The 19,007-nt window shown below is 42.9% G+C and overlaps 1 protein-coding gene across 6 annotated transcripts in view; it reads left to right on the top strand.

Moving 5' to 3' along the window:
- Positions 1-19,007, top strand: part of LOC135442230 (fatty acyl-CoA reductase 1-like) — a 132,051-nt gene that overhangs the window by 94,224 nt on the left and 18,820 nt on the right. For all 6 annotated transcript variants that reach the window (XM_064701806.1, XM_064701805.1, XM_064701807.1 and 3 more), the window contains exons 4-6: positions 7,737-7,916; positions 17,000-17,177; positions 18,251-18,295. In XM_064701806.1, the coding sequence (XP_064557876.1) occupies positions 7,737-7,916; positions 17,000-17,177; positions 18,251-18,295 (403 nt within the window). The remainder of the gene's footprint in view (positions 1-7,736; positions 7,917-16,999; positions 17,178-18,250; positions 18,296-19,007) is intronic.

Genomic DNA, 19,007 nt, shown 5'->3' with positions numbered 1-19,007 from the left:
AGTGATTGACGGATTGATAAAGAAAGGAATGTTGGAGCCGTGCATGTCCCAGCACAGCCCCCCAATATTGGCTGTGAAAAAGATGGACGGTAACTTTAGGCTGGTGCAAGATTTAAGGGCTGTGAATCAGAGAACTAAGACTTTGTTCCCCATGATCTCGAATACTTACACTTTGTTGAATAACATTTCTCCTGAGGACGTGGTACAGCATGATTGACTTGAAGGATGCTTTTCAGACCTGTCCTTTAGCAGAAGGCCAGAGATTATTTTGCGTTTCAGTGGGAAGATCCAGAGAAAAACAGAAAGCAGCAGCTCAGGTGGACGTCGTTGCCTCAGGGCTTCGTGGATTCCCCGAATTTATTTGGGCAAGCACTTGAGCAGGTTTTGAGTCATTTTGTACCAACGGAGGGGACAAAATTGCTACAATATGTAGATGATTTGTTGGTTGCAGGTCCAAGGGAGGAGGTTGTAAGGGTGAGCACCATCTTGTTTTTGAACTTTTTAGGGGAAAAGGGGTTGAAGGTGTCAAAGTCAAAGTTGCAATTCACAGAGCCCGAGGTCAAGTACTTGGGTTAACCAAGGGAAAAAAGAAATTGGATCCTGAAAGGGTGGCAGGGATTATTGCCTTACCACCCCTGCAAACAAAAAGGGAGGTCAGACAGCTTTTGGGCTTGTTGGGATATTGCCAGCAGTGGATTGAAGGGTACAGCGAAAAGGTGAAATTTCTATATGAGAAGCTCACCACAGACCAAATCAAATGGACAAAAAAGGATGAAGAAGAATGCAGGGGAGTCAAGGAAGCACTCACAGCAGTGCCAGTGCTGAGCCTCCCTGATGTGAAGAAACCCTTTCAGTTGTTCGTGGACATGAGCAATCACACGCCACATGGGGTGCTGACACAGGACTGGGCAGGGGTCAGGAAACCAGTAGGTTACTTGTTGAGGCTTTTGGACCCGATCAGCAGAGGCTGGCCCACCTGTCTGCAGGCGATTGTCACTGTAGCATTGCTGGTGGACAAAGCTAAGAAGGTAACTTTCGGTGCACCAAAAGTATTTGCACCGCACAGTGTGCGGGGCATATTACGACAAAAGGCAGATAAATGGCTCACTGCTGCTAGATTACTGAAGTATGGGGCCGTTTTGATTCACTCGCAGGATTTAGAATTGCGGACAACGACCACACAGAGCCCTGCGCAGTTTTTGTTTGGGGAAGCTTCAGGGGAGCTGGTTCACGATTGCGTAGAGGTGGTTGAATTACAAACAAAGATCAGAGAGGATTTAGAAGAGAGAGAGCTAGACAAAAGAGAAAAATGGTTTGTAGATGGGTCAAGCAGGGTGATTGATGGAAAAAGGAAATCAGGATACGCAGTCGTGGATGGACAAACTGGAAAAGTGATTGAAGCAGGTCCCCTGAGCACAAGTTGGTCGGCACAGGCTTGCGAACTGTACACAGTTCTGAGAGCCTTGAAGAGACTGAAAGGGAAAAAGGGAACAATTTTTACAGATTCCAGGTAGGCCTATGGAGTGGTTCACACGTTTTGGAAAATGTGGTAAGAAAGTGGATTGATCAACATAGGGGGAAGGGACTGATGCATGGGGAATTGATCTGGCAAATCTTAGAAGCTCTAAAGGGGCCAGAGGAAATTGCAGTGGTCCACATGAAGGGACACCAGGCAGGGATTCAGTTCTGAACCAGAGGAAACAATTTGGCAGATCAGAAAGCCAAGACTGCGGCACTGATGATGGTGAGTACCCCAGAGATGGAAGGGATCGAGGTCCCAGATGACCCTCCTCAGCCCTCCCAAAAACAAATCGAATGCTATGAGAAGATTGAGGGGAAATTGGAAGAAGGTAAGTAAGAAGTAAGGTAAGTAAGAAGGTGGAAATTACCTGATGGGAGAGAACTAGTTTCTAAGGGTTTTACCAGGAGGATTTTGCGGAAACTGCACCAGCGAACACATTGGGGGGCATAGGCCCTGGCAGAACAATTCTTGAAATTTTTCAGGTGCAAGGGAATTTACAAATTGGCCAAACAGGAGGTACAAGGATGCCTGATTTGTCAGAAAATTAACAAAACAAGGGCAAGACAAGCCATCCTGGGGAGTCGCCGCATTGCATACTGACCATTTGAAAGAATATAAGTTGATTTCACAGAGTTGCCAAAAGTGGGGAGATTCAAGTTTGTGCTTGTGATTGTGGACAAATTTACTTACTGGGTGGAGGCTTTTCCCAGCCCATGGGCAACAGCTCAGACAGTGTCCAGAAAATTACTGGAGGAAATTTTACCCTGATACGGGGTGGTGAATTGATTCGGACCAAGGGACACATTTTACATTAAAGATTATTAAGCAGATGGCTGATGCGCTAGGCATTTGGTGGGAATACCACACTCCATGGCATCCCCAGAGCTCAGGACAGGTGGAAAGGATGAATCAGACTTTGAAAGCGCAGTTGTCTAAATTAATTTTAGAAACTCGGATGTCCTGGTTGAAATGCCTACCTTTAGCATTGCTTAATATCAGGACAATGCCTCATTCAGAGACAGGGCTCTCACTGTTTGAAATGCTATATGGGATGCCATATAGACATGGGATGCTGGTAGGACACCTCAGGCTTGAGGACTGCCAGATTCAACCATATCTGCTTGCAATCAACAAAAAACCATATCTGCTTGCAATCAACAAAAATTTGCAGGAACTTAGGAAACAAGGGATGGTATCTCAGAGTGCTCCTCTGGGATTCGCTATCCACAAAATTCAACCAGGTGACAGAGTGCTTGTTTAAGTGTAGAAAGATGTACCCCTCTCTCCTCACTGGGAAGGTCCCTTTCCTGACAACAGACACAGCCATTTGGACGGCGGAGAAAGGCTGGACACATGCATCTAGGGTGAAGAAACATGAACATCAGGAGGAAGCCCGAGTGGAGGGTCACTTCTTCCCCATGCAACTTGAAACTCAAACTCCAACGTCCTTGTAAATGACCGATGGCAAGCGGATAAGTTGTATACTGACTGTGTATGCTATCCATTTGTACATTTCAAGTGTGAATTTTGTCAAGGGGTGTTTGTTGTACACTGTAGAAGGGGACAGACCCCCAAAGGGGTTGTGCACTCAGTGTCTGGAGGAGGAGCTTGAGCTGACTGACCGAATCCTAACCCTAGCCACAAGTCTTGGATTCATTGAATTAGAGTCACAGGAGTGGTTTCAGATTTTTCAAAACAGGGTGCATGGAAAATTTAGATGTAAGGCAGAGGTTCTGAATGTGGAGTGCCAGAAATCAAAGCAAGGTACCATGTGGCTCCGATGCTGTCAGAATTTCCTGGTAGGGTGCCTTCAAAAGGAGGCATGCAGAGAATGTGTTCTCTGAAGAATACTCCTGCTGCCATGAAGATGATCTTCCTTGCCGCTGGTGGCACCCCAGGGGGCAGAGGCAAAGGCAGAGGAGTATGCCTGGTGGGAATCCTGATTGGCGTGAGCCTAGCCATGTGCGGAACGCAGAGTCTTCACATTGAGGTCCCAATGAGAGGCGGAAATGACAGCTCCGCAGATGAGTGTGGAAGTTGCACTCAGGTGGTCCCAGTTGAGCAAGGGGACGGGAAACCCTCAGCATACCAAGTCCCAGAGAAATGCATCAAGGAGCCTGGCAGGTGCTGTTGAAAAAATGGCATGAGGCTCAAATTATGTAAATTGGACAAAGGGATTTGGTGTATCGATCCTGAGGCAGGGTCAAGGAACCAGCAGTCAGACAAGCACAAGCATCGGATGCGGAGATGGAGTGCAGAAATAATGTCAATCCCCATTTGCAACCAATGCAATCGAACCATGTGGGTTGGGGGAAAAACGGAATAGATTTTTGTCGCGTATCACCAGGTGAATCCATTGTGTTATGACAATGCAAGGCTGGTGATATGCACAATGAATGGGAAAATTTATTGGATGGGACGAAATGTTAAATTTGATAGCAAATTTACCTTGAGCAGGGAATCAGTCATACTGGATTTCACACAAGCGAATGATGATAGGGTGTGCCTGCAATATGACAGGGTTGTCTGTTTCACAAAAAATAAAGATGGTGAGGATCCTGAGGGAAGAATGAGGGAGATCACTCAGGAATTGAAGAGAAGGGAGTCAGAACTGAGGAGAAAGCAAATTGAACAAGAGAGATTGAAAACTCTGGGAGAACAGTACAAATTACTTGAGAAACAATACACTGATGGGGAATTACCTTCCCCAGACAGGAACCTATTTTTTGGTTTGATGCAAGAAATTGCAACGGAACTGGGATTGTCAAATTGCTGGATTTGTGGGGGGCTGAAGTCAGCAGAGAAATGGCCATGGAAAGGGGAAGGTTTGGCTCCAGAATAGCTTCTGAAATGGGACAATCCAAGAGTCTCAAAATTGGCACAGAGGCCTGAGGGATGGATTTTGGATCAGAGAGTGATTGGAACCATTTGCATCAGTCGGGAAGGAAAGGAATATACTGAGTGTGGGATACACTCCGTGTGTGACTACCCTGATGGTAAATTCAGACAATAAGGGCAGGGTCTGGCAACCAGAACCCCCAACAGGGTACTGGAGCCGGAAGAATGAGACCAATTGTGAATGGAACAGAAAAATAGAACTTTGCTGGGTCAAAAATCCTGGAGCCAACCCTTACCAATCCTTGGAGGGCCTGAGAGAATACTGGGGAGACGCAGGGAGAACAAACATTAGATGGAAAGCCCCGGATGGAATTTATTGGATTTGTGGGGAAAAGGCATACAGTGAGTTACCCCTGAGGTGGAGGGGATCATGCACTCTGGGCATGATCTGGCCAGTCTTCTTTACTCTCCCACGAATGAAGAGTAACCTACTAGGGGCTCCTCTGTATGAGACCCTGAGGAGGGAAAGGAGAAGCTTGAAAAAGATGATACCTGTAATGAGTGGCAAACAAACCTGGGGGGGAGGAAGAGTGGCCGGCCGCAAGAATAATTGATTATTATGGACTGGCCACGTGGGCTCAAGATGGAAGCTACGGGTATAGGATTCTGATTTATCTACTGAACTGGCTGATTTGGCTGCAGGCAGTGGTGGAAATTGTATCAAACCACACCTCAGAGGCCCTGGATTTACTTTGTCAGCAGCACACCCAGGTACAGGCATTTGTGTACCAAAATCAAATAGCTTTAGACTATTTGCTGGCTGGAGAAGGGGGGGTTTGTGGAAATTTCAGTGAATCAGAATGTTGTATTGAGATTGACGATTATGGGGAGACCATAAGAGGATTGGAAGCCGAGATCAAGAAAGTGGCCCATGTCACTTGGTCACTTTATAACCCTTGGGTTATAAAGTTCAAAAATGGAATTTGATTTTGCAGTCTTCATGGTAGGACAGATTGATTGATGGGGCCTGGTGGAACAAAATAATGTTCTTCATGCTGTGTTCAGTAGCTGGAATCCTATTCCTGCCATGTCTAATTCCTTGTTTTATTAGACTGATCCACTCTATGCTACAGGGGATGCAGATAGCAATAATGTCTGTGAACCTGGAGTTGGCTTCCGGAAGCAATACACTTAAGATCATGAGCCTGGGAGAGAAGAAGTATGCCAGCAATGCTGCCAAAGTATTGGCGAAATTTGAGAAACGAGTGAAATCGAGTATAAACAATACTAAATGTCAGGATATTCCACAAGTGGAGCACAGGATAATTTAATAAAGGTTGCTCTCTTTGTGAAAGACCCTTAATAGTGGCGGGTAGAAGTAGAAGTAAATAGAATTTAGCAATTTGGGTTATAAAGGGGGCATGAATTAAATTAGTGATATAAAAGGGGAGGGATTGTAAAAATGGTAGGGATAATTCATGCTATTAATGTATGATGTAAAATATTGTAAAATCCAAAAACTATGTCTCTGACCATCCCGGCCGGGAGAACACGAGTTAGGATAGCAAGCGACGCCTTAACATAAGAATAGAAGCTTTCAGGGCGATGATCACCGGTATCCTGAGTCGTTGGGAGCCACCCAAGAGCGATTATCACCCTGCCGATTGCATCTATCAAGATAGTGGGGGGGGGGGGGGGGAGTGGCGCCAACCTGATGCATCTGAATACATGGCTTCCCATGTATTGATGCTCTGCACATGGAAAGAAACAGCAATGCATGTGAAGAGACACAAAGGAAATTTGGTCATCTTTGCCTCAGGCACAATAAACTGTATAAAACCTCGCCACACGAAGCACAATTTGTGAACAGGGGAAGACTGACAGTCGAGGGGTCGGGTCCAGGTTCACCCAGCGCTGATCCTGGGCTCAACGCTGTCTCTTTGGCTGTGGTGGTCTCGGAGACCGAAATTCGGTCGTGCAGACAAATTAATAAATCTTTGCTAAATTTTTGATAATTTTGGCTCACAACTTGATCATTTATAACAAAGGCTAAAGAACTCTGAGCAACTCAGCAAAAAACCATGCCAGGCCCATATTATGAGCACAGTTCTGTTCATCACTTCTCTGAAGGGGTGCAGTCAAACAGAAATGTGCATGGAAAAGTAAATTTTATCTGAAGGGTAGCTCACATAAAAGTATTCATCCTGATAGAAGGGCAGGAGGAAATAGAAATCTACAGAAAATGCTGACCTTTAATAGCAGTGTGTGAAAAATATCTCTAGCTTTAGATACAGTGATCCAAATATTGATTGTACTCTTCAGCTGATGTTTGCATTCCTTTGGGCTATTTATATTTTCTCTTCAATGTAAGTAAGTTTTTTTATTGTACACTGTGCTTGATGGCATAATTCCTAACATTGTACATGTCTTTGAAAGCTTCTACTCCTGGGCTGAGCAGATTGCATATGCCTGTCTTCTCCCTCCCGTTCAGGAAAGTGTCGCTATTCCAATACAAAGCAAGCAACAGAGTGTGCTGGTTGAAATGTGTCACAGATTGTCTCTAGGACAATTTCTAGCAATGCTGAGTGCTTAAAGGCCAGCATTGCTAACCAGAACATTCTTATGCTTATCACTTCTCATCTCCATTCCTTGGGAACTTAAGCTGTTATCTTTAATGGTGTCTTCTTTGATAATGAGTAGCTTCAAACTGAATGAGAGTAGGTTTAGATTAGATATTAAGAGGAAGTTCTGTACTATAAGGCTCCTGAGGCTCTGGCAAAGGTTTCCCAGAGCAGCTGAGGCTTCCCCATCCCTGTAAGTGTTCCAGGCCAGGTTGGAGAGGGCTCTGAGCAATCTGGGATGGTGGAAAGTATCCCTGCCCATAGCAAGGGAGTGGGACTGGATGATCTTTAAGGTTCCTTCCAAGCCAGGCCATTCTGTGATGCTATCAATCTGTTTTTCTGGGCCCAATGACCCTTTCCTGCTTTCTGAAACCATGTGTTCTTCTGGTTTAGCAGTGGTTCCTCCCGAGAACAGTGAATGTGTACCGTAGGAGCCACAGTGCCTCAGGGCTTAGAAATACATGTTCCAGGGAAGGGTGATCAACATGTCACATTTAGAGATGTTAGTGAAGTCTTAATTGTGACCCTTCAAATTGAGTAAAAGTATTTGAGAGACATTCAGTGTCCAGAACAGCAAATCCAACAGCATTGCTTTCAAAGCTGGTTTCACACTTGCATTTCAGTGACACTTTCTGCTCCACCGTGCCCCCTGCTCTCCCTGACTTTCCTTTTTGTGGTGAGGTTTGGATAAAGCTCAGCCTTTATACGTTCTTCCCAGTGAAATGCCTTTTGCTTATTTCCCCTGCATTCCTTAGACATGCCCTGCAGCTGAACGTGATGGGCACGCAGCGGCTCCTCGAGCTGGCCCGGCAGATGCGGAACCTCGAGGCCTTCATCCACATCTCCACTGCCTATGCAAACTGCGTCCGGAAATGCATTGAGGAGATCATCTACCCACCCCCAGCCGAACCCCAGAAGCTCTTTGATTTAGTAGAGTAAGTAGGAACCACATTGTCCCTTCCACTGCTGACTTCCCTTCATCCTGCGGCAGACTTGGGAGCTGTTCCCAGAATCGGGTGGGATTTCTGTCAGAGATGCTGTTACTGCTGTTTCTTTGTGGTTTTTTTAAGACTCTGATTTAATGAGAGTCCAGTATTAATTTCTGCAGGAGTGTATTTTCTCCCAGGAAGGGAGTTGCTGCTTTCTGTAACGCTCAGCTCTGCTGCTGCCTTTGTAAGAACTCGTTTTTTTCCATACACCTTTTTTTTATCTTTTCAGCTTCCCAACATTGTTTCCACTTCTTTCAGAAATCCTATGGTATTTAACTGGAGTTATATGAGGATGAGTAAGAAACAGACTTTTTTACATAGTTCAATGTGAATCATTTAGGTTTGAAAAGACCTCTAAGATCATCAAGTCCAAGCTTTGACTGATCACCACCTTGTCAAATAAACCAGAGCACAGAGTGCCACATATTGTTGGGTTTTGAACACTTACAGAATTGGTGACTCCACCACTTGGGCAGCCCCTTCAAATGCCTGGCCACCTTTTCAGTGAAGAAAATCTTCCTGGTTTCCACCTTAACCTCACCTGGCACAGCACAAGGCAATGTCCTCTCAACCCAGACAGGAATACAGGGCTTTGATGAAACACCAAAAAAAGCTTGGTTATCTGAATTTACCAAAATAAAGAATAATTAGAAAGAATAACAAAATCAGCTGATAAAGGTCCTAGAAGACATTCTCCTTAAAAGAATTTTCCCACAACTGTTAATGTGTTTTCATTAATTTTCAAGTGGGTGGTATAAACAACTGATCTGTGATCTGTTAACACAAAGAGCTGGTCTAAAATCTTTATTCTTCTTGATTTAGGGTAATGGAAGATGAAATTAATTAATGCCCGCTAAGAGAACCGCTGATTTTTTTTTTTAAATAAAATAAGTTTGTCTTAAGAAATAATTTAACTGTCTAAGCACTACTCCAAAAAAGTTAGTACAAATTACTTTTTCTATTTGAATTTCTGTAGTAGCCCATATTCTTGGATATGTTTACTTCCAGCTAGTAGTCATCAATCATTTAGCTTTTATTCAGTAAGAGGAATATGATAAAAAACTTGAGAAATGTCTTAGTGCATTAGAGCAGTGGGCTCCCTAGTCCAGTGTCTAACCCTCAAGAATGTCACTGAGAGATGTTATTTAGGGTAACTACACCAGCCTGGGTGCTCCTTTCTGTTCCCCTCACAGAAACCTGAAGAGTCAGCCTTTTTACTGTCTCCTCATGTGCTGATGGATCTGTCTTGGTGCTGATGCTAGTTGCCCTTCCTCTCTACCTGTTCTTTAACTTTACTCCCTCCCTGAGGTATGGGGGTCAGACAGTACTTCATGCAGTACTCCAGTTGCAGTCACTCAAAGTTTTATTTAACCAGCTTCAAAATTACACCACTGGTCTTTCTCAGTACCTGATGATAGCCAGCGTTTCTTTTTTTTTTTTTTTTTTTTTTTTTTTTTTTTTTTTTTTTTTGCCTACTGCTACTCACTGACATGGAGGTTTCAGAGCTGTGATTCAAGAGCTTTTGCTGAGCTGCAGTTACCAGTTCTAAGCTCAACAACCTCTAACACCAGTTCTGGTAAACTGCTTTTCCCTAAAAGTGGGGCTGCTCTGTCCTCTTTTTGCCCACTGACTCAGTTTTATGTCCTTTGGTGTTCATCACTGTCAAGACTCCATTTCACTGTCCCAAAAAGCTTACCATCACTTGCAACTCTGAAAATAATTAGTGTTGAGGGCTCAGATTTAAAAAAAAGGTCTGATTGCTAGTCAGAAGAGTAGAGAAGGGCTTGGCTACCCCAGAGGTTGTTACTTCAGCTGCTTTATATAAAACACTAAGAATTTATGTATCATAGCTTGAAAATGCAGCAGAGAGGATGATGTTTGAGATGCACCTTTAATATTTGCCATGTAAGTGAAAGAAGTAGTGTGTGGATATCAGGATACAGAAGGTTTCAGAGAGAAGAGAGTGACAGGTATCAGAATTTTACCTTTGATGGGGAGGGAGGGGAAGCAGACTAGGAAATAGAAACCACCCTCAAAAATGGGGAGAAATACAGATTATGTTTTGCATCACCCAGCTGTGGATGATTCCCTTCACAACCAACTCTTGTCTTAAGGTGCTGCTCTTGCAGGTGCTTTAAGAGGGATAATCAAACAACTAGATGCAATAAGAGATCCATTTAACAGTGCTTTTGGCCATGCACTTGATATATGCTTATGATTTCTTATTCACTTGAAATCTTAAGGATGCTCTTATCCTCCTGTTACATCTTGCTGTTTCAGTATTTTGATATTTAATCTGCAAGTAAACCCTGAGGCTTAAGCTGTGTAAAGCAAAAGTCACACTTCTAAGTGCTTCCAGGCCAATAGGGGAAACATATAATCTGCTGCATCAAGCATGGTTTGCCTTAATCTAAAGCTGAAGGAAATCAGCTTTGAAGGGTGTGCTGAGGTAAGGAACACAGCACACAGCAAAGTTGTGGCTGAAGATGTGGGTTGGTTATTGCAGAAAATACAGATCCATCGTTGCTTACAAGAAAGAGTCTTATTAATGCAAAGCCATTAACACAGAAAGTTTTGCTTTCCTGTGGCAGAGTAATTTGGTGCATATAATGGAGAAGTTATGAATTGTTTAATTTGCTTTGTTCGCTTGGAAGGGCCAGATGCAGCAGCAGTGAGCAGAAGCAGTAGCTTTTGTGAGTTAGCATTCCAGAATCTTCCAAGTAGGTCACAGAGCAGTTCTTGCTGAAGTGTTATCTCTGCCTCCCTGATGGGAATATTGGTCAATCAAATCACCTGGCTGGCTGGTGCCCCTGGAACAGCTCCTCGAGTAATACAGAGACCTCTCTGGAAGGATGAGGACAAGGGGACAAGGGGAAATACCTCTGCTTGTACTTCTACACCTGTCTTTGCTTTGTGAGAATGCAAACCTGCAACCCTCTATTATGAAAATCAATAAAAAAAAAAGAGAGAAGGGGAAAAAGACTTGCACACAGCTTAACCTGAGTTCCTAAATTAACTTAGTTTTCCTCCAGGCTCTACAGAAATAGGCATCTCTTCTTGGTAGACTGGTAATTAGCTACTCCACAGATTTAAACAATAGCAGTTTACTGAGACTCTGAGGTTCAGTGGCTGCCTAAGTGGCTTTACAAATTATGTCAATATTATGTGCTGCTTGTAACTTCTGTGTCGTTAATATCTTATGCTTAAATGCTTTCTTCTACCTTGCTTCTGCTGCACGGGACCAGGCTTGCAAAGGAAGGTGTTTGTGCCTCCATAGGGCTTTTTTATTTAAAGAAAAAATTCTGATATACTATAAATTTTCAGATTTTTAATGCACTCCAAAACTGAGAAATTTGGTGCATCCAGCCCTCCCCTGTGAATCAGTGTTTTCTCGTACAACTTCCCATCTGTGCCCAATGAGAGTCATCTGAAAAGTGCTGTGCCACCTGAGCCACCATATCTTTGAAAGGTTGACAGGATCAAGCAGTTTTTCAGGTGTGACAGTTGGCATCATATTTCTCTCCTCTTGACCTCTGCCTTTTTCTGAAATTCAAGATAAGGAGGGGTGAAGTGAGGATCTGCAGGAAGCAGTATCCTTGCAGTGCCCCTGGGAAGAGTCCACGCCTTCAAGCTGAACTGTAAATCTGTTGATTTAATTGCATATTGGATTATAGGAGCTAATCTTTGATTCTGTGGTGTAACACCAGGCTACTGGGAGCCTGTCAGGGACTGGCAGCAAGGGCTCTGGAAGCACAGCCAGTTCTTGTCTTTTGCACCCAGATGCTGGCAGGACCTGTGAGGTGCTGGTGCTGTGCCAGGGAAGAGCCTTTGGATGCTAGGCCCTTCATGCAGCTCTATCGTGGTAAGGGCTGCTTTTTAAAAGCTATCTGCATAACTGCTTCTGATGGATTAGGTGCTTGAATACCTTCAAAAAATAAAAAACAACTTGTCAGAGTACTTTTGGGTTTTTTGGTGGTTTGGTTTTGGTTGTTTTTTTTTAAGCGCCAGCTGTTTCCTCTGTGAGCAAACCCATGGTAAGCCTGCTAGGAGGAACATATAACCCTGCAAATGATGGAAATACGCTGTTGGAATAATGTCGAAGTGAAGGGAGCGACCACCTTTGTTGATCAGCATCTGACTCCGATTTATTCATCAACTAGGCACTTTTTTTAACAGTGTTAATTCACTTCATGCATATTGCAAAATCTGAGCTCCCGATAGGCTGTAGAGAAAACTTCAGCTCCTCCTTTTGTTTACAATACCTGAAGTTAGTTTACTGAAACCAAGATCAGTGTTCTCACCATTACATGAAAAGTTCTCAAAACCTTTCATATCTGTTCCCAGACCGGCCATCTGTTCCCAGTAGCAGCCAAGGACAGAACGGTCTGAGAATCTTATTGTTTATATAAAAGGTGGCTGAGAACCTTAATTATTTACAGAATCAAGCCTGGAAAGGCTGTTTTACAGCAGGCTTCTATCTTTCCCTCAGCTGAGTACCTTCATGGCCTCTTTCTTTAAGCCATGTCTGAACCAGGCCCTCCACACTTCCCCCGTTTCTTTCTTTTTGGGAAAGGAGGTTAGTTGCCAAGTTTTCTCTATCATCCTACCAACCATATTTTGAATACAACCAAAAATACAAAGCAAAATAAGCAAAAGCATTCAAAAGTACACACAGTAGCTCTATAAGGTCCCCCAGCCATGGTCTGAGCAATGGCTTTTACCCCAAAGGGTTAAAAGGCTGTCAGCTGTCCTCCCTCATTTGCACCTGGGGAGGAGGCAAACGGTGAGTCTGAAAATGATCCTTTGTGTCCTTGAAGTCTTCACATCCACCCTTTTCTTGGGTTTCTCAGAAAAGTTCAAGATCAGTTTTACAGACTGTAATCCTTTAGTCATTTGGCTCAAATGGCATCAGCTGGGGAATTCTCAGTCCTTGGTTGATTTGGAGTAGTGAAAAATTAGCATGCATTTAAAACACTTAAAATATCTAAACTTAACAGACTTATTTTGAGATCAACAAAACTTATATGTAAAATCAATTAACTCTAATAAAACTTAAACAAGAATCAGGAAAGTTCTATGGGCTGTGTCACACTCTTTGCAACACAAAAATAGGCAATTCTAACAATTATTACATTATAAGCAATATTCTCAGCTAGCAAGGTTTCTCTCTTACAAGGGATCTAAGCTAGGGAAACAAACCAAAAAGGCTATCACTATTTATAGGATGTGCTATACAACAGATACAAAAAAGACTTCTGTGGGCTACAAGGCTCAAACAAAACTTAAGTGTGCTAATATAACCTACAAAAATAAGCTAAAGGAAGTTTGTTTTCTATTCTCAAACAGCAGATATATTTTAAACAAAAACAGCTCTACTCACAAATGCTTTTGATTGTCTCTTTTAACTAGAGTTTCTCTAATATTCACAACAATATTTTGCGCACAGGTCATAAAATAAATGCTTATGATAAAACCATAAATCTATCTAATATTACTTAAACTAAATAGCATTCAGACTTAAAATACTTTAAACCTTTTAACTTAACAAAACTTAACTGACTTTAAATTCTACATAACTTAATATAATTTTAATCTTAACAAAAAACTTTTGGTCAACAAAAGTTTGCTTGCCGGCAATCATGATAGAAAGCAAGTGATATCCCAAAATGAATACCAAATGCTGTATGTTTTTGTTAATCACATGCTTTTAAAAACCAAGCCTTTATTAACTAAAATTTGAAATTATTAATGATTTCAAAATTTTTTTATTTAATATTTTTATTATTGTTTTATTTTATTATTATTAATTTTATTATTTATCATTATTTTATTTTATTAATTTATTTTATTTTATTATTATTTTAGTATTATTATTAATTTTATTATTATTATTTTATTTTATTATTTATTTAATATTTTATTATTTTATTTATATTATTTTTATGCCTTCTGAAGTGGCTTTGGAGTAGGAAGCACCACTTTAAAAAACAAACATTTCCTTTGGAGTCAGAGAAAGGAAACAATTCTTATTTAAAAATAATTATATAGTAGTTTTATAAAGGGCCTTTTTGAGGAAATACATCAACAGATGTTTTCCTTGTGTAAAATAGACATTTTTTAGCTCAAATCTTTGAAACACATATACTACTTAAAGTTTGTGTTTATACATTACCTTCTATATTAGTAATTCAATAAAACTTCCAATCTATACCAAAACTATTTTTCTTTATTCAAAATGTGTACCACTCCTAATTTAGCTTTCAGGGCTTGAGCTAAACCCATGTCATCAGAAAACTCTGGGTTTCTCATTTCTTAATTCTTCTTCTAAGTTCTTTTCCCATTGTGTGTGTTTACTTTTGACCCTACAAGTCTATTATGAAGGCTCTATGAAATACCTTCTCTCCTAGGGAACAGCAAAGCCACATTGCATATCACTGGAATAAAACACTGTTTAAAATCTTTAAAAGCAGCATTTAGGATCAAACTAAAGCTTGATAGAAAGATCTGTCTGCACTTTGAAATGCAAAACCTCTTGAAACTATCATTATTGGAGAGTGGATACTTGAAGTGTTCTGAAACTCAAAAAAGGGTTCTTAAAAGTTAAGAGAAGGAAGCTGAAGGAGCCCAAGCTACTGCAAGTTTTCATTTTAGGCTCAGGTTCACCTGCAGCCAAGCACAGACATGGCAAGAACAGAAACTGCACAGACAGGAGAGAGAGCCCAGGAGCCTGAGCCCAGTGCACTCCAGCCCTGGGCCCCTCACAGCTAAGGCTCCGTTTGTAGCAGCAAGGAAAGGTAAAAAGTGTGACCATCCTTCTCAGCCTCACCCTAAGCTGGTTACTAACCGGTATCACTGAATTACTAACACTGCTGAAAAGGGGCAGAAGAGAGCGAGTCCTGGTATTTCTTGGTAAACCACAAAACTGCAGATCTAAATTTTCAATCAACAAGCTAAAACAACCACCTCAAAACAGCAGCAGTCTTCTCCCTCCTGGCTTACTACTAGTTTGCAGTCTACCTCTTCTGTGTATAAGAGGAGTTTTCACATGTCTGAGCAGGAGAGGAAAGAAAAAAACCAAAGCTTATGAGAATAAGTATGAAGTACATATAAACTAAGGTAACAGATTTAAGTGGCTTAAAAAAGTACAGGTACATTCAAGAAAACCAACAGATATTTGTCCCATTTTAGAGCAGAGCCACCAACAGTTTATTTGCTCCCGCGGCGCGTGTGTCAGAAGGGGCCAAACCCCCACCCCGCGCTGGGCTCTTTGTTTACTCGCCGGCAGGCTTTCTCCGCCGCAGCTACCGCTGGGCGGGCCGCTCCCCCCGGGCTGCTCGGCTCCCCCTGCGGCTGCTAGGCTCCCTGCCGTGTCGGTGCAGGTGAAAAAAAACCTCTGGTGCCGTGGCGCGGCGGCGGCTTGGCTCGGCTCCCGCCGGGGCCAGGCTCGGCACAGCCGCGGCGCTGCTGGTGCTGGTGCTGCTGGTGGCCGCCTGGCACTGGCTGCGGGGCGCGGCCCGGGCCCGGGGGCTTCATGCGGGGCAAGGCTGTCATCATCACCGGCGCCAACAGCGGGCTGGGCCGTGCAGCCGCCGCTCGGCTCGGCTTCCGCGGCGCGGCTTCCCCCGCGGCGGCGGCTCTCCCCCCATGGCTTGCTCAGCGTCTTGACAGATTTATCACTCTCCCATAATAAACCAACGAATTCACGCCATCCTGTTAAGTCGTAAACCGCATGGAGGCTAAGGAAAACCCCTCTAGCATAGCCGTTACTCCAAAGTCCTGTTAAATCCTTTTGCAAATTCATCCCCTTAATCTGCAGTTCCTATAAATATGCTGCTTGCCTTTTTCCTACCCAATTTCCAGCGCTGGTTGCAGCCTCTTCAAGGTCGCGGCAGCACGTATCAGTCGAGCTCATCTTTACGATCACTCAAGGCACACGATGCCTATCAGCTTCTTTTTTATCCGCTTTATCGCGTTTTCCTGCCGTCCCGCTGCATAGGACCTGAGCTGGTTTTCTCTTCGCGTGGTGCATCACAGTATCACGTCGGGGTCACCATTATGTCGAAGTGAAGGGAGCGACCACCTTTGTTGATCAGCGTCTGACTCCGATTTATTCATCAACTAGGCACTTTTTTTAACCTATCGGGAGCTCAGATTTTGCAATATGCATGAAGTGTTAATTCACTTCATGCATATTGCAAAATCTGAGCTCCCGATAGGCTGTAGAGAAAACTTCAGCTCCTCCTTTTGTTTACAATACCTGAAGTTAGTTTACTGAAACCAAGATCAGTGTTCTCACCATTACATGAAAAGTTCTCAAAACCTTTCATATCTGTTCCCAGACCGGCCATCTGTTCCCAGTAGCAGCCAAGGACAGAACGGTCTGAGAATCTTGTTGTTTATATAAAAGGTGGCTGAGAACCTTAATTATTTACAGAATCAAGCCTGGAAAGGCTGTTTTACAGCAGGCTTCTATCTTTCCCTCAGCTGAGTACCTTCATGGCCTCTTTCTTTAAGCCACGTCTGAACCAGGCTCTCCACAGAATAATATCCCTGTAGGACATTTTTCCAGCTTTTGAGACCTTTGTGTTGTTACGTGACTTGCTAATTCAAGGTTACCTGGAATATCCTGAAACATATTTGGGAGTATACAGGGACTGTGTTGGCTGAGGATGAGAACTGCCTGGTGGTATTCCTGGCTGGGAGAGCTCCATCAGGCTGTGTAGACCATGGCAGTATTTATGTTAAAGATTGCAGTGAAGCATTACCTGTGCAAGAGATTGCTCTGAAGTGAGTTTGTAGAGGTACCTGAATTGTAGCAGGGCATTGTAGCATGAAGCTCACCAGGGTTTATTTTGCACCTTGAAGACAAAAGTGACTTTCTCCCACAGAACAGTTTTAAATCCAAACCTTAAATATCTTTGACTGGCTTATTCACTGTTTCACGTGAGGATTCCTGTCTCACTCGTCTGTTTTGCCTGAATCTTTTTCTCTCCCTGCGTGGTGGATAATGTTCTCCTTGTTTCCTGTAGGTGGTTGGATGAATCCATCATTCAAGACATCACACCCAAACTGCTTGGGGAGTGGCCCAACACTTACACCTACACCAAAGCCTTGTCAGAGTACCTGATTCAGCAAGAGAAAGGAAACTTGAACATTGCTATCATCAGGCCATCCATCGTGGGAGCCAGCTGGCATGAGCCTTTCCCAGTAAGCATGAATACACAATTCCCTACCAAGAGCCTTTGGATGCAGCTGGAACTGTGGTACTGTCAAGAATCTGTTGCTCCATGTATCAGTGTCTTGAGAAACAGATGTCCACAGTTCATAGGGAGATGTGCGGAAGAGGTAGAGATCCTGTGCTGGAGTAGAACAGCAAGCCTTATTCAGCACCTTAGAACACCTGTGAAAAGACCACATTTAAGCAATAATAACAAGAGCTAGGATAGTTATAGTGCAGAATGCTGGGCTTCCAATTGATTGTCCATTCAGGTACACCAGGGGAGTTTCTGTGCTTGAAACATGGGATCTGAGGGTCAGTCATACTCCTTGTGCATTGTGGTTGAGGTACAAATGTCAGGGACTCGGTAATTAAATGCAGCTGTACTTTGGAATAAGATAATTCATTAAGCTAAATATACCAATAGAAATAACATGCCCTAATATTGCAGCCAAATTGGAAAGCACAAAGTAACCTTTGGCTTTCATGTAGCCTGATGTATGCCAGAGATGGCTGTGATGCAACCAAGGCTCTAGGCCAAGCTCACCATCTTGCAAAGATAGAGCTCTGTTTGGTGTTACAACCTGTTCCAGGTTAAACAGCTCATCACTGCTCTGAACTCCAGCTCCCACAAGTGGCAGCTTCCCTGACCTGAAGTAGGATGGGATTCAAAAGAAGTGTTGTGTTTTCGTTTTGGGGTTTTATTCTTCCCTGCTTTAGAAATTAGCTGGAGAGAGCAAATCACCCTTGGTGACAGCTGCATGTTTTCTGTCAAGAGTAAATATTAGTCCAGCTGTTTTCAGCAAGTTTATTCCTGAGGCCAGGGAATAGGAAAGAAATTATTTCTAAGAACAAACCTAGATTCTGTTGATGACGAATGAATTGCATACAATGCATCCCTGGCTACTGGTTGGCATCCTGGCAGCTGTCCCAGATGGGCTGGCATCCATCTAAACTGGTGTCTCCTTTCTTTTTTGTCTACACCACACCACCGTCATCATTTAGAAGTCTGTGTAAGCAATACATCATTGAAAGGAACACTAATCATTCTTCTTTTCCACAGGGTTGGATTGACAACTTCAACGGGACCAGTGGAATATTTATTGCGGTATGTCTAGTTACTATTTAAGCTCCCCTTAAAGCAGAGTTTGAGTTACTAAAATAGTAATTCTGATAATTCTGATGTTACTCTACAGCCCCACTTAGAAACTGTATGCAGTAAAGGGCCACGGGAATTTTCTGAGTCTGGGAGAAGGATGTCACCCACTTGCCACACATCTGTCAGCTGGTAGGACCCAGAGGATGGCCTTTTTTGTGGAGCTCAAAAAAGGACATTGAGAGAGTATTCATGATGCTGGTTTGCTAAAATGCGAATTGCAGTTCCTAAAAGCTCTAAAAAAACTAAAGGTTTGGACACATTCGGCCAAATTTTCAAAGAAAAGGCAAAAGATGTATCCTTGAAATGAGGGTAATTCACGGGTGTCACAGCTTGAATCTTTTAACACAAATTTATTTTCCAGGCCAGGTTACCACACTGTCAATACAAGCATCAGTATTTATCATTCCATTTGTCTCTGTTTGTATTGTTTCCAAATCTACTGCTATAACTTGTCATACTTCCACAATACCAAAGATTCTGGCTCCCACTTGCCACTGCTTTGTACAGGATTTCTCCCTCTACAGACTACACCTAAATAAAATGTATGATTGATTCAGACTCTGCCAGTCACATGGATAATTCACTATATTTTTTCCTAACTTGATAAAATATTCCTGTAAGATGAAAATTATCATTACAATTAGTACATGAAAGGAGTAAA

Source organism: Zonotrichia leucophrys, chromosome 1A (genome assembly GCF_028769735.1).
Source record: "Zonotrichia leucophrys gambelii isolate GWCS_2022_RI chromosome 1A, RI_Zleu_2.0, whole genome shotgun sequence".
NCBI lineage: Eukaryota > Metazoa > Chordata > Aves > Passeriformes > Passerellidae > Zonotrichia > Zonotrichia leucophrys.
Note: the sequence above shows the minus strand (reverse complement) of the source record. Positions and strands in the feature narration are given on the sequence as shown.